The 19636-nt window shown below is 52.0% G+C and overlaps 1 protein-coding gene across 1 annotated transcript; it reads right to left on the reverse strand.

Moving 5' to 3' along the window:
* Positions 1-206: 206 nt before the first annotated feature.
* PTGES (prostaglandin E synthase) lies at positions 207-13150 on the reverse strand. Its single transcript, XM_084799994.1, has 3 exons — positions 12580-13150; positions 10214-10296; positions 207-1254 (listed from the first exon to the last, which is right to left on the reverse strand). Exons 1-3 carry the CDS (start codon positions 12706-12708, stop codon positions 1005-1007), a joined length of 462 nt encoding a protein of 153 aa, XP_084656120.1. The 5' UTR covers positions 12709-13150; the 3' UTR covers positions 207-1004.
* Between the last annotated feature and the right edge of the window lie 6486 nt (positions 13151-19636).

The following is a 19636-nucleotide window of genomic DNA, read 5'->3' on the forward strand; positions in this document are numbered from 1 at the left end:
GCCTATAATCCCAGCACTTGCAAGGTACAGGCAGGCTGTTAGCTCAATGTTGTCCCGGCTGCTTAGTAAGTTTGAGGCCAACGTGGGCTAAGCGAGACCCTGTCTCACAAAAGTAAAACATCCAAGCGCCAAACCTCAAAAATTTCCCAGCAGACACCAGGCCAGCTGGGAGAGCACGGTCATTAGAAACAGGGAACACAGGGCAGTCACAGGTCACACATTACTGTTTAATGAGTAAACCTGAATGGATCTCAGAAGGATTTTGGGGGCGGGGAGGGGCGGGGGAGAAACACCGCACACGCGCAAGTGAGGTTTTCCACAGGACAGACATTCAGCATCGTCAGACTCCACAGATGCTGACGAAGCCCAAAGTTTCCTTTCAGCAGCTGGTGAGACGAAGCCCACATCCATCCTTAACTTGCGGTCTTCGGAGGAGCTGAGGCCGTGGACACACTCACCATTCTGAGCCTGTGCTACCTAAAGTACTCAAGTGACAGGGAGGTGTCACCAGGGACAGGGAAGCTCTGGCCTGCTTACCTCTGAAAAATAGCAAGTACCCTACCTCCACAGGGAGCCAGCCACCGCTGGGCCTCTTGTGAAGACTTCGTGGGACACATACCAGGCAGGTGTCTGTCCTCGGGCTGGTCCATTTTTGGCTCTGTATATAGAGTGATGGCTGTGTTGGAGGATCTTCTGTCCTTTCAGTTTGAAGGTCAAGGGGTGGGGAGTACTGAGTTGATGCTTAAGGCATTTCAAGAGGACAAAGATGCTCTGTCAGTCTTGACAACTTGTCTGTTAGTGGTTTTAATCGGGCACTTCATCCAGGATCCCAAGAGGCTAAGAAACACACATGTGCACACTGGGCCCAGGGATCCTCACACCCAGCTGGCCAGGAACCCAGGACCTGGACCCGTTCCTGTTCCAGAAAGGACACAAAGTCTCCCAGGTTCGGCCTCCGTGGCTCTGTCCGCAGTGTGGTTAGCTGAGAAGACTTCCGCGGCTGGTCACAGATGGTGGACCACCTCCCAGAGGATTTGTAGGGCCATGGAGACACAGGCGAACTGGGCCAGGACATAGGCCCCGGAGCGGATGCGTGGGTTCAGCTTGCCCAGGTAGGCCACCGTGTGCACCACACGGGCTGTGAGGACCACGAGGAAATGGATCCAGGCGATCAAAGGGTTGGGTCCCAGGAACGAGTAGACAAAACCCAGGAACAGGAAGGGGTAGATTGTCTCCATGTCGTTGCGGTGGGCTCTAGGGAGCAGAGGGGTGTGGTCAGCAGGCTTAGTGTTGGGATTCCCAACCCACCAGGGACCTTCAGGGACTGCCAGACACTCCAGACCCTTCCTGGCTAGGGAGCCAAATGCTGCAGAGCTGAGGGGGACAGTGACTCCACACTTCTGCCCAGAAATGGCTGGGGGCTGCAGCCCAAAGCTCTGTTAAAGGGCCCGACCAGGAGGCAACCGAGGGATTGAGGCTTGTATAGGCCCCAGCTTTTCGTCACCTTTGTCACACTGTCCCCTCTGTCCCTTAGACACCAGGCAGAAAAAGGAGGACTTGGAGGATTGATTTCAGAGAGATAAGTGACAGGCATTCTCCAAGGCAAGGCTGAGTCAGGCCTGAGACTGGCCTGCCCTTAGAGGGCGGGTTTGGGGCCGTGCCTGGCACTGATCTCTGTCCCTTTCCACCCCAAAAGTTGAGCAAGCATCACCTCTGGAGGGTTAACTGTAGTGTTCCTCCATTTCTCAGCCCCGCCAAGCACAGGACCCTGGCCAAAGCCGTCTCTTCCCTCATGCACGTTATCTGGCTCTTTTGTGAGTATGCGTGGCGGGAGGGCTGTGTACAACTCAACCATAAATAATGACTGAGGAGGAAAGCTCTCTCGCCCCCGCTGCCAGTCAGTTTCCATGACCCCTTCTGGACTGTGGCCTCTCTCTAGGACGAGGCAGGAAGTCAAACCCCATCAACTAGAGACAGCGAGCGCCCGGAGCCATTGATGAACGCTTAGATAAACATGAACCCAGTGAACGAGCCATGACCTCCCCCAGGACAGGCCCCGGGGCAGTATGGAGATGCTGGGACTTGCAGCTGCTGTACATCTGACCAGCAGCCGGGCCAACTGGCCAGCCCAGCCCAGCGCTTTCCTGGTGACCCAACTTCATAGGCCCCCATCTTACTTCCCACAGGAAAAGCGAGTCCTAGCAAGGGCTACCAGCTTTTCTCTGAGCAAAAGAAAGCAGGCAGAGCCTGGTAGAGGCCTGGAGCACCCAGCACTCTAGGGCTGCAAAGGAACTGGGGCGGAAGTCAAAGATGAAGATGTGTTAGAGCCTAAATGATGAGAAACTGGCCAGGAAAAGAGGAACCTTCTTGGGAAGTACCCAGCATGTGCAAAGAGCCGGGCGGTGGTGGCGCACGCCTTTAATCCCAGAACTCGGGAGCCAGAGGCAGGCCGAGCTCTGTGAGTTCGAGGCCAGCCTGGTCTACAGAGCGAGTTCCAGGATAGCCAAGACTACAAGGCTACACGGAGAAACCTTGTCTCAGAAAACCAAACCAAATCAAATCAAATCGTAGCCTAACAGGTGGAACGCTCACCCCAGCTCTGCTTAAAACAGGGGGTCCTGGGAAGATGCTTACAATCAAGAGTTCAAGGTCAGGGCCTGGAGAGATGGCTCAGCAGTGAAGAACACTCACTGCTCTTGTAGAGGACCCAGGTTCAGTTCCCAGCACCCACATCATGGGTGACAATCACCTGTAACTTCAGTTCCAGGGGATCTGATGCCCTCCTCTGGCCTCTGAAGGCACACATATGGGGCACACACACAAACATGCAACCAAACACACATAAAATAAGAATGAAAGTAAATCTTGGTCATATACAGCTACATAGTGAGCTTAGGCAAGCCTGGACTATATATAAGCCTTTCTTTGGGGGGGAAAAAGGCTCAGTGGGTAGATGAGTTGCTGTACAATCATGAGGACCAGAGTTCAAATCCCCACCACCTCTACTTAAAACAAATCAAGCTCTGAAGCCGGGCGTGGTGACACACGCCTTTAATCCCAGCATTTGGGAGGCAGAGGCAGGGGGATCGCTATGAGTTCGAGGACATCCTGGTCTACAAAGCGAGTCCAGGGCAGCCAAGGCTACACAGAGAGACCCTGTCTCAAAAAACCAAAAAACAAAAAAAAAAAACAAAAACAAATCAAGCTCTGGGTGTGACTACAAGTGCTTATAACCCTAGCAGGAAGGAGGGTGGAGACAGGACAGCTGTGGGGCTTGCTGGCTGTCGACCTAGCTCCAGGTTCAGTGACAGATCCTGTCCCGAGAGGTCAAGACGGAGCCTCTGGCCTCTGTACACCCACACCTCCCTTCCAGTCTCTCACATACATACATATACACACATACACACACACATCACACATAACACCACACACACATACACATACACACACACACTTCCTGCAGGGCCTGGTACTTTCCCAGGTATGGCACCCAGCCCCCATCTCCCTGAGACCCAGACACAGGGCAAGTTTGTGTGGCTGGCTAGGGCAGCGCTCAGCCTGCTGTGGGATATACTGCAGTGGTCCATGGCACACGGTGATGGGCCTGGATTCTGGGGACTGAGCACGGAGAAGCATGGGAACCCCAAGAGCTGGGGCTGTGGTGACTCCCCACACCAGCCAGTCTGGGACTCGTTTGAAAGGCCAATACAGAGCTGGGCACAGTGGCGCACGTCTGTAATCCCAGCACTCGGGAGGCAGAGGCAGGCGGATCGTTGTGAGTTCGAGGCCAGCCTGGTCTCCAAAGCGAGTCCAGGACAGCCAAGGCTACCCAGAGAAACCCTGTCTCGAAAAACAAAACAAAACAAAAACAAAAACAAGAAAAGAAAAGAAAGGCCAACATAGATGGCTCAGAGGTTAAGAGCACTGTCTGCTCTTCCACGGGTCCTGAGTTCAATTCCCAGCAACCACATGGTGGCTCACAACCATCTATAATGGGATTTGGTGCCCTCTTCTGATGTGTACATGCAGACACTATATAAATAAAACTTGAGAGAGAGAGAGAGAGAGAGAGAGAGAGAGAGAGGGAGGGAGGGAGAGGGAGGGAGAGGGAGAGAGAGGAAGAAAGCCGAGTATGGCGGTGCATGCCTGTAATCCTAGCACTCGGGAGGCAGAGGCAGGTGGATCTCTGAGTTCGAGGCCAGCCTGGTCTACAAAGTGAGTCCAGGACAGCCAAGGCTACCCAGGGAAACTTTGTCTTGAAAAACCAAAAACCAAACCAAAACCAAGCCAGATTGAGAACAAGTATAATTAAACCTCAAGAGCAAGTAGGGAGATGTGGGACACATAGGTCAGGTAGACGTGGTCCCTACTCTCTGTGACAGGCCCCTGGTGGGGATGTGGGACTCCCAGCACAGAAAACACATTCCCTTGATTCCCCTCCAGGCAGCAAAGGGGTGACCCGATAGACCTCTGACCCCAGGGCCTCCCTCTCTCAGCTGTCTGAAAGCACAATGGGGGCCCACAAAACCACAGTGGTGCCTTGGGCCAGGAGGAATGGGGAAATCAGGGTGTTGAAAACACAAAGAAAACCTCCCCTGCCCTCCCTGCCACAGTATCCAAACAAGGCGTGGAGAGAGTCACGTAAGGGAGATCACTTACGGGAGAAATGTGTCACTCCAATAATAACCATTATTCTGAGGCCGAAGTCGCCAAAGGCAGTTCCCGCCAGACGAGACTCGCACAGCCCCCTGTGGCATCGGGCCTGCCCCTAACCCTCAACACGTGGTGGCGGCACAGGACTGTTTTACTGCAGGAACTAGCCATGGTGGGGAGAGCACTCTGGTGACCCCAGGCTGTGGCGATGACAGCAGCAGCTGGCTGCCTTGCTCAGCGACATGTCTCCTCTCTTCCAGCTCGTCACTCACGCTGCACGTGCAAGTGAGCTCAGGGTGCAAGGAGGACGCTGCTGCTTGGTGCCAAAAGTGGAACTGCAGGGGGGGAAATCCGTAAGGGGTGGGGCTGGGCCTAGGCGGCCCTGAGGCTTAGCCCTCCTGTAAGATGGGGTTTGCCAGACCTTGGCACACTGCTTTTGTCTCTGTAGATTACATCACTATCCTAAGGAAGAGTTGGGGTGTTGCATATGTTGGTACCCAGAAAACAGTTTGGGAAAGCAGATTAGGAAGGCCTCAAAGTTTGTTGTTACCACCACACAGCAAATCACTAGCCCTGGCCTAGACACTGCTTTGATTGTTCCTCATTCTCCGGGAGCTGATAACCCCGCCACAGGCCCTCACCAACCCCGACTGAGAAAAGGAGGTTTCACCAGGGGCCACCAACTCTGACTGCCACCACCAAGCAGCTCTGAAGCCACAGGAAGGTGTCCCTCCCTCTCTCTGAGCCTGTGTCCTGTCCTCGCTGTTCATTGTGGACGATGCCGTTTGAGGAGTGCAGGAGGTTGGCACCTGGGGGCCCAATTTCCTGGCAAACTGTTTTCCTCAGACTAAAAGCCCATCTGGTAAGAACCGGTAGGAAGCGTGGGTGGGGTGCTCCTCTGGGGGAACGGTCCTGGGTTAGGTGTCCTGGCTGGGAACCTGTCCGGCAAGGCTGGGACTTGACCAAGGAAAGAACAGATACGTGTACAGAAAAGCCAGCGTTGGCGGGCCACGCGCTCTCTACCTGGCATTTATGATGAACAGAGCGGGGTGGGGTGGGGGGGTGGGGGTCAGGAGGTCACTGTGGGAGAGCAGTCTCCAGCTGTGAAAATCCCAGAGCAGGATGTTTTATATTTAATAATTAAGGCAGTAAGATATAAGGTAAGGCAAGGTTTAAAGTAATAAGGTACCAGGCAGCAGGTATTATGTTGTAGAGGAATTTGTTAAATGAGCATGGGGGGGAGAAGGAAAAAGGGAAGGGGTACCCTAAAGAGAGAGTGACAGTAAGAAGAGAGAGAGAGAGAGAGAGAGAGAGAGAGAGAGAGAGAGAGAGAGAAGAGAAGGGTAGCGAGAAGAAAGTAAGAAGAGGGATAAGAGAGACCATGTGGAGGGTCTGTCCTTTTATATGGCCCTGGGCAGGGTCACGTGTCCCCCTCGCCCCCACCCCAACCCCAGCAGGTAAGCAATGACATCATAAGTGGGCGGGAGCAGAGCGCTAACAGGACGCAGCTGCTAGGGTTTTTTTTCCCAACCTGCTAGCATTTGCGTTTGAGCAGGGGAGGCCTTGGCCACCCCTGTGGGTTGGGGACTTCGGTCTTTCCTGTGCCCTTGTCGACTATACTCGTAGCTCAGGGTTCCGTCTGCTCCTTAGCTAACGTTCACTCCCCACAGCTGCCGCCTTCCTGTCTCCCCTATGGCCCCTCCAAGCCTCTGGTGTTGTACTGTGCAGCTAAGGCTGGCTTTGAACTCCTGCCCTTTCTACCTCCTCAGGGTAGAATTCCGGGCATGGGCCACTCACTACAGGTGGCCTCAGTTCCATTCCTCTTCTTAATCTTAAGAAAAAAAAATTGGGGGGCGGGGAGGGGTTTGGAGAGATGTCTCAGAAGTTAAGAACACTGTTCTTCCAAAGGTCCTGACTTCACTTCCCAACAACCACACGGTGGCTCACAACCATCTATAATGAGATCTGGCGCCCTCTTCTGGTGTGCAAGCATGCAGGCATACATTTGAGCTGAATACTGTATACATACATAATAAATGAATGAATCTTTTTTAAAAATATTTTTAAGGCTGAGTATAGTGGCTCCCACCTTTAATCCTAGTACTCAGGAGGCAGAGACAGGAGGATCTCTGTGAGTTCGAGCCAGCCTGGTCTACATAGTGAGTTCTAGGACAGCCAGGGGCTATATAACGAGACCCCGTCTCAAACCAAACAAACAACAAAATTAAATTAACCTACTTTATTATCTGTATGAATATTTTGCCAGCATGTATGTGTGTGCCCCACACGTGTGCCTAGTGCCTGAGGAGGTCAGGAAAGGGCACCGTGTGGGTGCTGGGAATTGAACCTGAGTCCTCTCCAAGAGCAACAAGGCCACTGGACGCTCTCTCCAGCCGCTTGGATTCCATTCTTTAAACCTGGTCCCAGATTGCCTGGAGCAGGCTGCTTTGTCGTCAGTGCAGGCTAATCTGCAAGGCAAATCTATGATGGAGGATCTTTCACGCTTCCTGTGTGCACAGCAGGGTGGCCCTCGAGCACCTGCCCAGGTTCTAATGATTAACTGTCTGGGCCCCCCCCCCCAATACAGCCAGTCCCTGGTGGCAGGGGTGACTCTCAGTTCTGTATCTTCGGACTAATGCACTTTCTTTCTTCTTCGAGACAGGGTCTCCCTGCACAGCTCTAGTCTGCTTGGACCTCACTGTGTAGATCAGGTTGAACCCAACCTCACAGCAATCCTCCTGCCTCTGCTTCCCAAGTCCTGGGATTAAAAAGATGTGCTACCACTGGTTTTCCTCCTTCCTTCCAGAAAACAGGGTCTCATGTAGCCGAGGCTAGCCTCCAACTCTTATTGTACACAAGCACTGTCTACCAACCTGAGCTTCCTCTCCAACTTTCAACTTTCTATGATGTTCTATGGCATCGGGAGGGTTCCCCAACACCTGGGTGCCCAGCCCCGCCCCCCAAGTCCAAGTACCTAGTAAGTCCTGAATGAAGCTTCACTAAGTGGATCATAGCATCATTAGGTGGGAGTGTTCAGAAAATGCTAGACTGAGTGCCAACCTCTTAAGCTTCAGTATCGGAGAGGATGAGCGATAAAATCCTGGCTAGAGCGAGGACTGAGACACGGATTTCTCTAGCAGAGGACTAATGGGACCAATTCCCAGAATCCATATGGAGGCTTACAAACATCTGTAGGCCCAGTTCCAAGGGATCTAATAGGCACATATCCACACACAGGGGAAACATTTGTGCACATAAAGTAAAATAAATATAAAGTGAAAAAAAAAAACCAAACAAACAAGAAGTAAAATCCTATTGGGTAGGTGGAAATTCGAGTCCGAGTCCCTTATAGGTCTTTTGTTCCCCCCACCCCCACCCTGCCCCACCCCCGCCCCCACCCCCACCCTGGGGTTGCTGACCGCTGGCTGGGATGCCTGCCTCACTCACCCTTTCCTTCCCAGTGGCTCAGAACTGCCCAGACAAACCAACAGTCACCAATATGGGGTCATGGTTAGGCAAGGCCGTTTATTCATGAAACCAGCCAGTGCCTTGTACGTAGTGCCTGCCACGTAGTAGGTGCTCATTAAACAATGAATGGGCAACAGCGGAAGGGACCAGCTAGAGTGGTCAGGAGCCCCGCTGCCTATGACACACTGTTGTCATGTTTTAAAACCGCGAGTGTGTACATTACTGTCAATGGCTAAGCAAAGCATCAGGAAACCCTCCCAGACTTTGTTTTCAGAGGGGGAATTCTGTTATGGAAGTGACACTGTCCCACCCATTTCTGCCCCTGACGCAAGAGGATGTGTTGGGAGCCTGTGGTGGTGGCGGTTTGTTTCACATCTCACCAAGTCCTCCTCCTTGCTTCTGTCACCCCAGTACCCCTCTTTGGTCTGGATTACTGAAAAGATAGCAAAGAAATGTCCCTCTCCCAAACTCCAATACTGAGCCAGCTGCTAAAAATCAACTTTTATTCTCTGGGGGACGTTTACATAACCCAGATTTTTGTTTGTTTGTTTGTTTGTTTTCTTTTGCTTTTTTGAGACTTATCCTATAGCCTCTATCAGCCTAGAACCCAAAGTAATTCTCCTGCCTCAACCTCTAAAACACTGTCATCGTGGGTATGTGCCTTTTGTTGTTGTTCATCTTTTGTTTTGTTTTGTGTTTTTGAGACAGGGTTTCTCTGTGTCACCCTGGATGTCCTGGACTCTTTTTGTAGACCAGGCTGGCCGAGGTCTCACAGCGATCTGCCTGCCTCTGCCTCCCTGAGTGCTGGGATTACAGGCGTACACCACCACGCCCGGCTACACAATACCTAGCCTTAAAACTCACTTTAAAAACAATTTTTACAGGGCCGGGAGTGGTGGCAAACCACGCTGAGTAATAATAAAAATTTTATACTGTAATAATAATAAGTACTGTTATTAATTTTTACATTTAGAAAGAGAGAGAGTGTGCATACACTGGCACATGTACATGTCGAAGATCCACTTGAACCCCTGACTCTCCTGCCAAATGCTGGGATCACAGGTGTAAACCACTACATCTCACCTGGTTTGTTTTTTTTCTTCTTCCTGTTTGTTTGCTTACTTCAGATGATCTCACTCTGTCCTTAGTTGACCTAGAACTCTCCTCTAGTGTCCTGCTTCTACCTCCCCTTTGTAATTCTAGATCCTGAGAATTTTCCTTCCCAAGAAAATGCAATGAGTAAACTATAATCACCTAGGGGGAAGTCAGGCCCAGGGACACCCTTCGACACACAGGTGACTCTCAAGAGCCCAGTTCAGAAACTCTGCAAGGACAGGTGTAGGGACAAAATTAATGCCATCTCCTATATGTCATTTATATTCTGCACTTTTTTGTTTGTTTGTTTGTTTTTTGTTTTTTGAGACAAGGTCTCTCTGTGTTAGCCTTGGCTGTCCTGGAGTCACTTTGTAGACCAGGCTGGCCTCGAACTCACAGCGATCTACCTGCCTCTGCCTCCCGAGTGCTGGGATTAAAGGCGTGCGCCACCACGCCCGGTCTCTATTCTGCACTTAATACCATGTTCTGTATGAGAACTTGTCTCCAGATGACCTCACTTCTTCTTGCGTTCTGGGAATGACCACGCACTGCCATAAACTAGACCTGCTTAGCAGTTTCCACAAACTCCACTGGAGCGATGAGCTGAGATAAAACAACTTCCCTGGAGACTCGGTCTCCACCCACCCTGCCTAAGGGACTGTAAAGTTTCATAGCCTCATCTATCTCACCCCTCCAGGCCACAGAGTCACCTGTCCCCTCCCTTCCAGGCCACAGCCTCACCTAGCCCACCCCTCCTGGAACTGTGACCAGAATCTGCCCAGGCTAAGACTATAAACACCCTAAGATTCTTCTGTTCAGGGTCACCTCACTCCTGTGGGCAGGTGGACCCCAGCACGCCGGAACAATAAACCTCTTGCCTTTGCATCGACCCCGTCTCCGTCTCTCTCATTTGTTGTTTCCCAGTATAGACTGTCCCCGATCGGAGTCTTACACAGGCAGGTCTGTGGCCAAGTCCCACACACTCACAGGTACTCACCTGAGACAGCGCTCCACGTCTGGATCACTCCTGAAGTACTGGAGGCCTCCACGTTTCAGGGCATCCTCGGGGTTGGCAAAAGCCTGAAACACACCAGCTGAGGATCACCATGCCTGAGGACAAGGCTCAGGAGCTAGGCGACAAAGTACAGCCACCTACAAACCGTTCCTCCCGCACCCCGGAGCCTCTTCTCGAGGCCACGCACAGGAACTCCCGGTGAAAGCGCCCTCCTGCTAGCCGAGAATGCACCCAGGAAAGGCTCAAAGTCCTGTGCTTCCATTCCCAGAACTTCAAAAAGCAAATTAAAAGACGATAAATAGCAGAGTGTGGTGGCGCACGCCTCTAATCCCAGCACTCTGGAGGCAGAGGTAGGTCTAGGATCTCTGTGAGTTCAAGGCCAGCCTGGTCTACACAGGAAGACCCTGTCTCAAAAGATTCAAACAAACGGCTAAGCAGAAGCCTCTAGGGACTCTCAAGAGCCTGGCTAGAAGCTAAGGTCCTCTCTGGCCACCAGGGTCCCCAGCTTCCTCATCTGAAGACTCAGGATGAAGATCTGGGCCTTGCTGGACCAGCAGGGCCAGCCCAGGGGGAAGGGCGCTGGCCTATTATCAATTTCTTTCCTTGGAAAAAGAGTAGAGGCCTGTGGTCATACTTTTGTCTTTGAGGGCCTCTGCTTGCTGCAGCCCAGGCAAAGCCCCGCCACGCCCCACCTACCCAAATCAACTCTGGTGACATCTGTGTCGACCTGTGTAAGCCTCCAAGTGGGGGCACTTCACGGCAGACTGCCCCTAGAGCCAGCTGCCAAATGAGCCTGCTCCTGCCCTACCTGAGGAAAATATACAATGACACAGGAAGGCTAGGATCTCCCACCCAGAATTCCTCCCTGCTGGCTCCTAAGTCGTCAACTCTGAGGGCCCAGCTTTACTACCAGTGGAGACCCTGGTTGTCAGATGTCAGGGCGCCAGCTCTAGTGGCAAGGGTCACTCAGCATGCACTTCAGGAAGGGCCTGTGGCTGCTGCTGTTCACAGCAGATCCCAGTAGGAGCCAGTTTTAGGGACCAAACGTGGATGGCGTGTGGCATGTTCACCATTCCAGGTTCGCAGAGGGGGGACACTGAGCTCTCCAGGCTGGTGGGGATAGGATCCTGAGCCTTACTCCCATCCTCTCTACAGCTGGTACCCCCCTGGTCCTGTTGGCACCAACGGAGGAGCCCCAGGGCCCAAAGCAGGAAGACTTCCCTCAGTCGCTGCGTCTCCCATCATGAGGAAAGAAGCCCAGGAGGAAGTGAGGCTCTGGCACATGGAAAGACCCACGGAAGCCTCTCACTGGAAAAACCAAGGGAAACTAACCTTCCACTGTCTTCCCCAGGCTCTGGTAGTAATTTAGTGCTTAGCTTTGAGGGCCCTGCCTAGGGGACAAGGACAGAATGGGGCTATCTCTCCTGGCGTCTGTGTCCCAGGACAGACCAAAGCCCGAGAACTAGAGGCGGAGAACCAGAGGCCATCAGTAAGCGGTGAGCTTGCCTTTTTTTCCTGCCAGTACCTGCCCCAGAGGATAAACCTGGCTGAAGGGCAGGAGTCGCATCAGGAGCTCCCACGCGCACACCCCCTCGCCTTTGGGCTGGACAAAGGCTGGTTTAGGAAAAAGCGCCTGTAGGCAACACACACACACACACACACACACACACACACACACACACACACACACACACACACACACACACGTCCCGTCCCAGGGTTCTGCTTCCTGGAAGCTTCCAGGGGTCCATTCGAAGCAGAGGAACGGGTCGGGGGAGTCCTGGCCACTCCCACCAGCTCTGAGTGGGCTCTTTTCCGGCCATTTACTTGCCAGGACTGGGACCAGAGAATGTCGTGTGTGACCCCTCAGGTTAGGACCAGACCCTAGATGCAGCGTGAGTGTACGCGGCGTCCACGGGGAGTGGGAATTTCCACGGAGAAAAACAACAACAACAACAACAAAAAACTCCTTAGGCTCCTGTTTGGCCGGTTCCCACTCCACCCTGATTTGAAATCTCCCTGCCTGCCGGGAAACTACCAGGTCAGGAGACCTCTCGCTGTCAGAGTGAGTCGCCTCTCCTGTGGCAGCCCCTTCAGCTGGAGCTGAGCAAGGGAACCCTGAGTACTCTCATACCAGAGGGAGGGTTCAGGAGCCCAAAGGCCAAGGCAGCATCTAGTAGGGCTGCAGCGACGGCAGCTCTGAAGCAGCTCCCACTGCGAGCTGGCATGCACACCTCAGCTCCGTCTTTTTCAGTTCCCAGACTTTCTTGCAGGGAAAAGCCAGCACAGTGCTGATCCCCACCACCACCCACCGCCACCAGCAGCAGCAGCAGCAACAGCCCTCGTACCTTCTTCCGAAGCCTAGTGTGGCCTGTGATGACACCCACCACGTACATCTTGATGACCAGCAGTGTGCTGCAGAGCAGAAAGGCCGGCAGCACCTGGCCGCTCTCCATCACCAGGCCCTGGGAAGGCATCTCGGCTAGCCGGCCTGGGCTCCAACTCCTGGACACCGGGACTGAGAGTGAGACTGTCCTACAAGGCAGCTTCAGGAGAGGAGGAGGCGGGCCAAGCCCTGAGTAGGCGGCCTGCGGTCACCCCCGCCCACTCCCCCGCCCACCCTGATCACCCACGGCAGGCCCCCTGCTCCAGTAATGAAGGAAACAAGAGACTTGCGCTCCAAATGCTGGGACAAACTGAGGAATGGAGATGTCCCCCAGCCATCCTTGGCTCAGGACCGTTGTTCCCTGGCAAAGCCTCGCATTTTCTAGTTTGTTTTCTCATCTTAACATCAGGTCTCCGACTCAGCGTCCTGTTTACCCGTGCCCATCCGTCCAGAAGGGCAGCGCAAGTAGAGGGTGGGCCTCAGAGCCAGGCCATCATGCTGGATACTCAGCCACTGGGGTGGGCTGCTTCTGCCGTCCTCTGGCCTGGTGGGTGGGTGGGGGAATGTGCATTCGGGTGTGTACTTGTGCATATGGGCGGGGATGTACATGTGTGGACCTATGTGTGGAAACCATTGGCTTGACTTTCTCAATTGCACACCTTATGTTTTTAGTTTATTTTAAAGTTGCATTTATATGTATCGTGTGTGTGTGTGTGTGTGTGTGTGTGTGTGTGTGTGTGTGTGTGTGTGTGTGCCAGTGTACATGTGTGAAAGTCAGAGGAGAACGTGTTAGAACTGGTTCTGTTCCTCCATGTGAGCCCCAGGAATAAACTTGAGGTCTCTTTGGCCCAACCACCTTACTTTTTTTTCCTTTGAGAGAGAGGTGGGGGAGAGAGAGAGAGAGAGAGAGAGAGAAAATCTCTCACTATCTAGCCCTTGTCCTGACTGGCCTTGAACTCACAGAGATCCATCTGTCTCTGCCTCCCATGTGCTAGGATTACAGGCCTGCGCCACCACTGCCCAGGCCACGAGCAGATGTGGTCTAGTCCTTATATATTATCAACGGAGCCATTTTCCCCTCCTGCTCCTCGGCTGAAGCCCCTCTTCTTTCTCAGCCCAGTGTGACCTTGGCCTCCCAATCCTTCTGCCTCCGCCTCTCCAGTGCTGAGGTGACGGGCGTGCACTGCTGCCATGCCTGACTCTCCAGCGATTTTTGTTTCATACCCACCGACTCTCGGTGGAGTCACCCTGGCAGCTGCGTGGGCTCCTTATTCCCATGAGCCCCCTTCCAGCAAAGAGCCTGACTTACAGACTCTTGACCCCTTTGCCTGCTGCACTTGCCCTTGGCTCTTGTTCCATCTCACTGGCTCTTGGTCTGGGGGAAAGGCACTATTTCCTGCTCCCTCCACTCTCCAAGCAACCAGGCCTTAAGTAAGGGACAGAAACCTGCCCAGAAGGGCTGCAGCTGCGGCAGCCTGGTGTTGGGATCACCTTATGTATTTTGATGCTAATTACTGCTTGCTGTCTGACCCACCTTTTGCTTAATAAAAAGCTATCCCCTCCTGGGCAGGGCAGGAGATAAGTGGGGCTTAGAGAGAAAGGATTCTGGGAAGAAGAAAGACCTCCAAGAAGAGAAGGAGAGAGACCCGAAGTGAAGAGAGGAAGGCCGCCATGGGTTAGCTGGAGGAGAAGCACATGGCCCGCAGCGTGGATGGAGGATTTGGCCCAGATGAAGAACATTAGCAAGTATTTGGGATTATGGGTGGGACGTAACTTGCTAGAAGTTATTAGAAGCAGATGGCATGGGATTGAGGCAGGGATCCTATGCCTGCCCCACTATGGGAGGTAATTTAGAGGATTAATATCTGCCCTGCCCCAGGTTAACTAAGGCTATTTTAAAATATAACAAGTGTCTGTGTCTTGATTGGTTGATAGCCGGGCCTATCAACCTGATAATACATGTACTTTTAAAACAATAGCCTGGCTACACCTCAAAGCAACAGATATCTAGGGCAACTGTCTGACCTGTCACTCTGCTGGTAAACTTAGCCAGTCCTTAGAGTGGCGGTGCATCTAGAGATGTGTGTCGCCCCCCCCCCCACCTTTTCCCTAGCTACAAAATGATGCTATCAGGCCACCAGCCCTTCCCCGCAGTAGCAGTTGCTGCAACTAAAAAGTCTTGGCTGGCGATGTGGCCCAGTGGGTAGTCTGCCTAACACAGATGAGGCTCTGTATGTCCTGTCCGCCTGGGATCCCACACCCAAGGTGTAGAGACCAGGAGTTCAAGGGCCGTCCTTGGCTACATAATGGCGTGTATTAAACGCTGTCTCAAAAATCAAGGCTGGGGGCTGGAGAGATGGCTGAGAGGTTAAGAGCACTGGCTGCGCTTCCAAAGGTCCTGAGTTCAATTCCAAGCAACCGCATGGAATTGAACAGTAAACACACAGTCCTAGAGTGACATCTGGTGCCCTCTTCTGGCATACAGGTGTACATGCAGGCAGAACACTGTATACATAATAAATAAATCTTTAAAAAAAAAATCAAGGCTGGTGAGATGGCTCAGTGGGAAAAGGCGCCCTTCACCAAGCTTGAACCGTGAGATCCACTCCCAGGCCCACATGGTGGAAGAAGAAAGTGACTACAGGGGGTTGTCCTAGCGTGGCCAGTGTGAAGCAGGTGTGAAAAGGATTAAATCAGTAAAATGTTTATGTCATCAAACACAGCTCCAGGGCCACCTGCTATGCAGTAGCTCCCCCCTTGCTAAGAGCGCAGGAGCTTCAGTTTCCCCTTCCTCAGAATAGGTAGGGCTAATGGTCCCTACCTAGCTGGAGTGACAGGAAGGAATCCTTGTTGCTGCGGGCAGTGGGCGGCTTCTTGCTGATTTACAATGTGAACTAACAGTAGCTCGACTTGATGACATTCCCAGACCAAGCTTAGCAGCACTAGATAAGAGATAACTTCTCTCCCAGGGAACTAGCCACGGCGAGGTCTGGTTGTCCTGACAACGGGGTGTGTCTGTCGCTGAAGGATGGGGAGGGAGCTGGGCAGGTAGCCAGCTTTCTGCTCTCCTTGCCAGGGGTCTGCATCAGGTAGCTTTCTCTCTGGTCAAAAAGCTCAGCTATGGGCTGGCTCATCTGACCTCCATACTTATGCCATGGTCCTTGAGTACACACACAGGAGGAGGGTGTGTGGTGCACACACACACACACACACATACACTGAAACAGCCAGGTGGCACACACCTGTCATCACAGCCAACATTCCAGGGGTAGACTCAGGAGGATCAGAGATTCAAGGTCCACCTTGGCTCCGAGTTGAGTTTTAGGCCATGCTGGACTACACAAGGCTCAGTGTATAATGAGCATAGTAAAAAAAAAATGCCTTTTATGGCTAGGCGTGGTGGCACACGCCTTTAATCCCAGCACTTAGGAGGCAGAGGCAGGTGCATCGCTATGAGTTCGAGGCCAGCCTGGTCTACAAAGTCAGTCCAGGGCAGCCAAGACTACACAGAGAAACCCTGTCTCAAAAAACAACAACAACAAAATGCCTTTTAGACATGTAAAAGTAGTTTAGTCAGGAACCCCCGCTGCACCCAAGGCTGTACCTAATAACCAGAACCCAGTGACGTCACTCACTCAAGGTAAACACACAGTCCTAGAACCCCATGACAATCTATACGCAACGCTCTGCTCCGCACATCTGGAGAGACGTCACCTTGAACTGCCTTGTAGCTGGAGAGTCTTCCCCAGGATCCTGACCCTCATATCAGAGACTTCTGTTAGAGACCGGACCTGACCCTCAGCTAAGATATGTCGCACAGGTGAGCAGCCTTGGGGAGACAGGCTTAGGACCATAGTTAGGGGTTTAGAGTATGGCCCTTGTGTGGTGACCCTCAGCATAACACAACAGAACTTTTGTTACAGGAACTCCGTGTATCTACCTGCTTGCTCACATCACAGTGGTAAGAGTGAGTGCTGGCTGTGTAGCCTGAAAACCTGAGTTCAAGTCCCCAGCTCCTGTGTAAAAGCCAGTAAGTGGCCCAGTCTGTGCAGGGGGAGTACTGGTCTTGTGGGCCACCAGCTTAGCTCCAGGTTTGGTGAGAGACTCTCATCTCAGGAGAATAGAGACATGGTGGTGCAGGCCTTTAATCCCAGCACTCCGGACGCAGAGACAGGTGGATTGCAGTGAGTTTGAGGTCAGTCTGGTCTATAAAAGAGAGTCTAGGACAGCCAGGGGAAAAAGCAAAAAAAAAAAAAAAAAAGGAAAGAAAGAAAAAAAGAAATGCAATGGCAGGACACAGACATGTGCACCTCTGTACACAAACACGTGTGCACGCTACACACAGGCATTGAAGACACGCCCATACACACATATACCAACAAACAAAAAGAACAAGCCCTCAGTCAAAGCTCTGTGGCTCAGCATCAGAACCCTTACCCAGAGTCTCTGAGGCTCTTGGACACTCTCAGCACCAGAAAAGTAACATTAGATAAAAAAAAAAAATCTGTCTGAAGCCACCTTTAATCCCAGCACTCAGGAGGCAGAGGCAAGAGGATCGCTGTGAGTTTGAAGCCAGCCTGGTCTACAAAGCGAGTCCAGGAGAGCCAAGGCTAACACAGTGAGACACTGTCTCGAAAAACAAAAACAAACAAACAAAAATCCCAGTCTGTAGGCTCTGCTGTCTCCCAGATCACAAGCCAGATCCAGCCACGGGGACCTTTAGTGCACAGCCCTCCATGGGCCACGGGGGCAGACGGGCTGCAGGGGACAGCTGCATCTTGCTTGGCCCTCTCTGAAACAAGCCCCAAGCTCCAGCCCCAAAGTGGAAAAGCAGGATCCCAGCTATTAACAAAAACTCCTAAGAAGCTGTGTCTGTCTTTGATGAAACACTCCTGGAAGGGGCCTGTGACCAAGGAGACTCATGGCCAATTGGGATCAGGGCTTGTGGAGAGGTTGGAATGTTGCAGGTCCAGAGGTGAATTCCTTAATCTCCATGTCACAACTGACATCTCCGGACAATAGATTAAAAACCTCCTGGGACAGACCCACTTACAGGCAGAGCTTCTACCAATCCAAAAGCCACAGTGCTATCAGATACCCTCTTATGCCTCTGGAGGAGCTCCCGCCATCTTCCTGTACCCACCAATGCATTGCGAACACCATGAGACTTCTTCCAGGTTGGAAAATGGGGTGACCTAAGTCTGTTCCCAGGTCATCATGGTCCCTCAAAGTGGCTCCGGAAGTTATCTTTAGCTGAAAGGTCCCACTTTGATTGATGCCGTTTTGCTCTGCTTTCAGTGCATTTGGTGTGGGCATCTAGTTTGCTTGGTCACCTTGAAAGCATTTTTGGTCTGAACTATTTGGCCTGCTTGCTTGTGTTCTGAGCTCTAAAGGCATTTAGATTCTGGCTGATTAGCTTGTTTTTGGCACATTCCTTCCCCCTCACCCCCCAGACCTGGAAGGCATTTTATTTGTCTTGGTTTCATAGTCTTTGAAATATTTTCATTATCCTCGGGCCTTTGTCCCTGACACTCCTCCTCAGATTCTACTTATCCTGTGACTTTGCCAAACCTTTAGCTTGGGAGTTTTATGAGTGCCTGGTGATAGACACTAAAGCCAGAGGCATCTGTGGAGGGACCAGGGGGAGCACCCCAGAACCTGCCAGCCTTAGGGAAACTGAACCAACACACCCCGTTCCTGGGTCAGAAGGGTCTGTACTGGCTCGCCCAGGAAGACACATCTGAGGGCCCATCACCAGGACACCCTGAGAGCCGGTGGGAGAATATGTCCATGCATCATCTGCTAGGGGTGAAGGCTGAGGAACCCCATTCATGCCCTAGCAGCACAGAAAACCAACCGGAAACACATTCCCTGGACTGTACAGATAGGCAACGTCTCAGGAGAAAAGAAAAACGTATGTAAAGATGGAGAATAAAATTTTAAAAAAAGGAAAAAAAATGTTTCAAGCTCAACTACCATCAGGCTCTCTAGCTGGTCTCCTGCCCAATGATTACTAACTTGAAAGTATTTGAGAAAATGAAAATAGCTATAATAAAAAAAACTACCTCAAACTGATTTAGCTTGCCCCCTTAACAAAGGCCTAGGCAATCAAGCTGCTTTTTTTTTTTAAAGCACAAACAAATCACAGGCAGCCTGTTTCAATTAAAATGTAAAATATTTGCTAACAACAAAAACAAAATGCCAAGTGGGGAGTGGTGGTGCATGCCTTTAATCCCAGCACTCGGGAGGCAGAGGCAGGCGGATCGCTGTGAGCTCGAGGTGGCCTTGACTCTACAAAGTGAGTCCAGGACAGCCAGGGCCTACGGACAGCCTGTCCATAGGCCGCTCCTGGGTCATGTGACACAGGGCTTTCCCGGGGAACGTCTTCACCATATCTAGATCTAACAAGTGGCCGGTCTGACAGATAACAAGGATTCTAAAGAGATGCTTTTGTCTTCCGGTCAGTCTGGCTACGAAACTGATGAAAGAATAGTCCCTAGGGACAGTGGCATTGGCCTGGGATCCCATGCAGAAGAAGGCGAGGATGCTGGCTAGCTAGAGCAGAAACATGTCTTTCTGAAAGTGACCGCAAGCAATTCCAGCAACCTGTCAACCACCTTACAGGATGTGAGTCTAAAGCCAGACTAAGGTGAGCAATAGTGGCAGGCTGTTTGTATATGTACATCCTCGGGGTCTATTTAAACAGTTTTTTGTTTTGTTCAGTTTTTCAAGACAGAGTCTCTCTGTGTTAGCCCTGGCTGTCCTGGACTCCTTTTGCAGACCAGGCTGGCCTCGAACTCACAGAGATCGGCTTGCCTCTGCCTCCAAAGTACTGGGATTAAAGTTATGCGCCACCATGCCTGGCCAGAACCAGAAATCATAACCACTTAACGTTGCATCTGGCTTGACTGTGTGGCCCTGGTCCCTCTCAGCATCCTCTCTGAGCCCCAAATGGGGAAAACAGGAAGTAACTGCGGACCCAGACACGGTCCCCGAGAGCAAGCATCTATAGTCACACC

The sequence above is a fragment of the Acomys minous genome (genome assembly GCF_964271855.1).
Source record: "Acomys minous genome assembly, chromosome: 10".
Lineage (NCBI taxonomy): Eukaryota > Metazoa > Chordata > Mammalia > Rodentia > Muridae > Acomys > Acomys minous.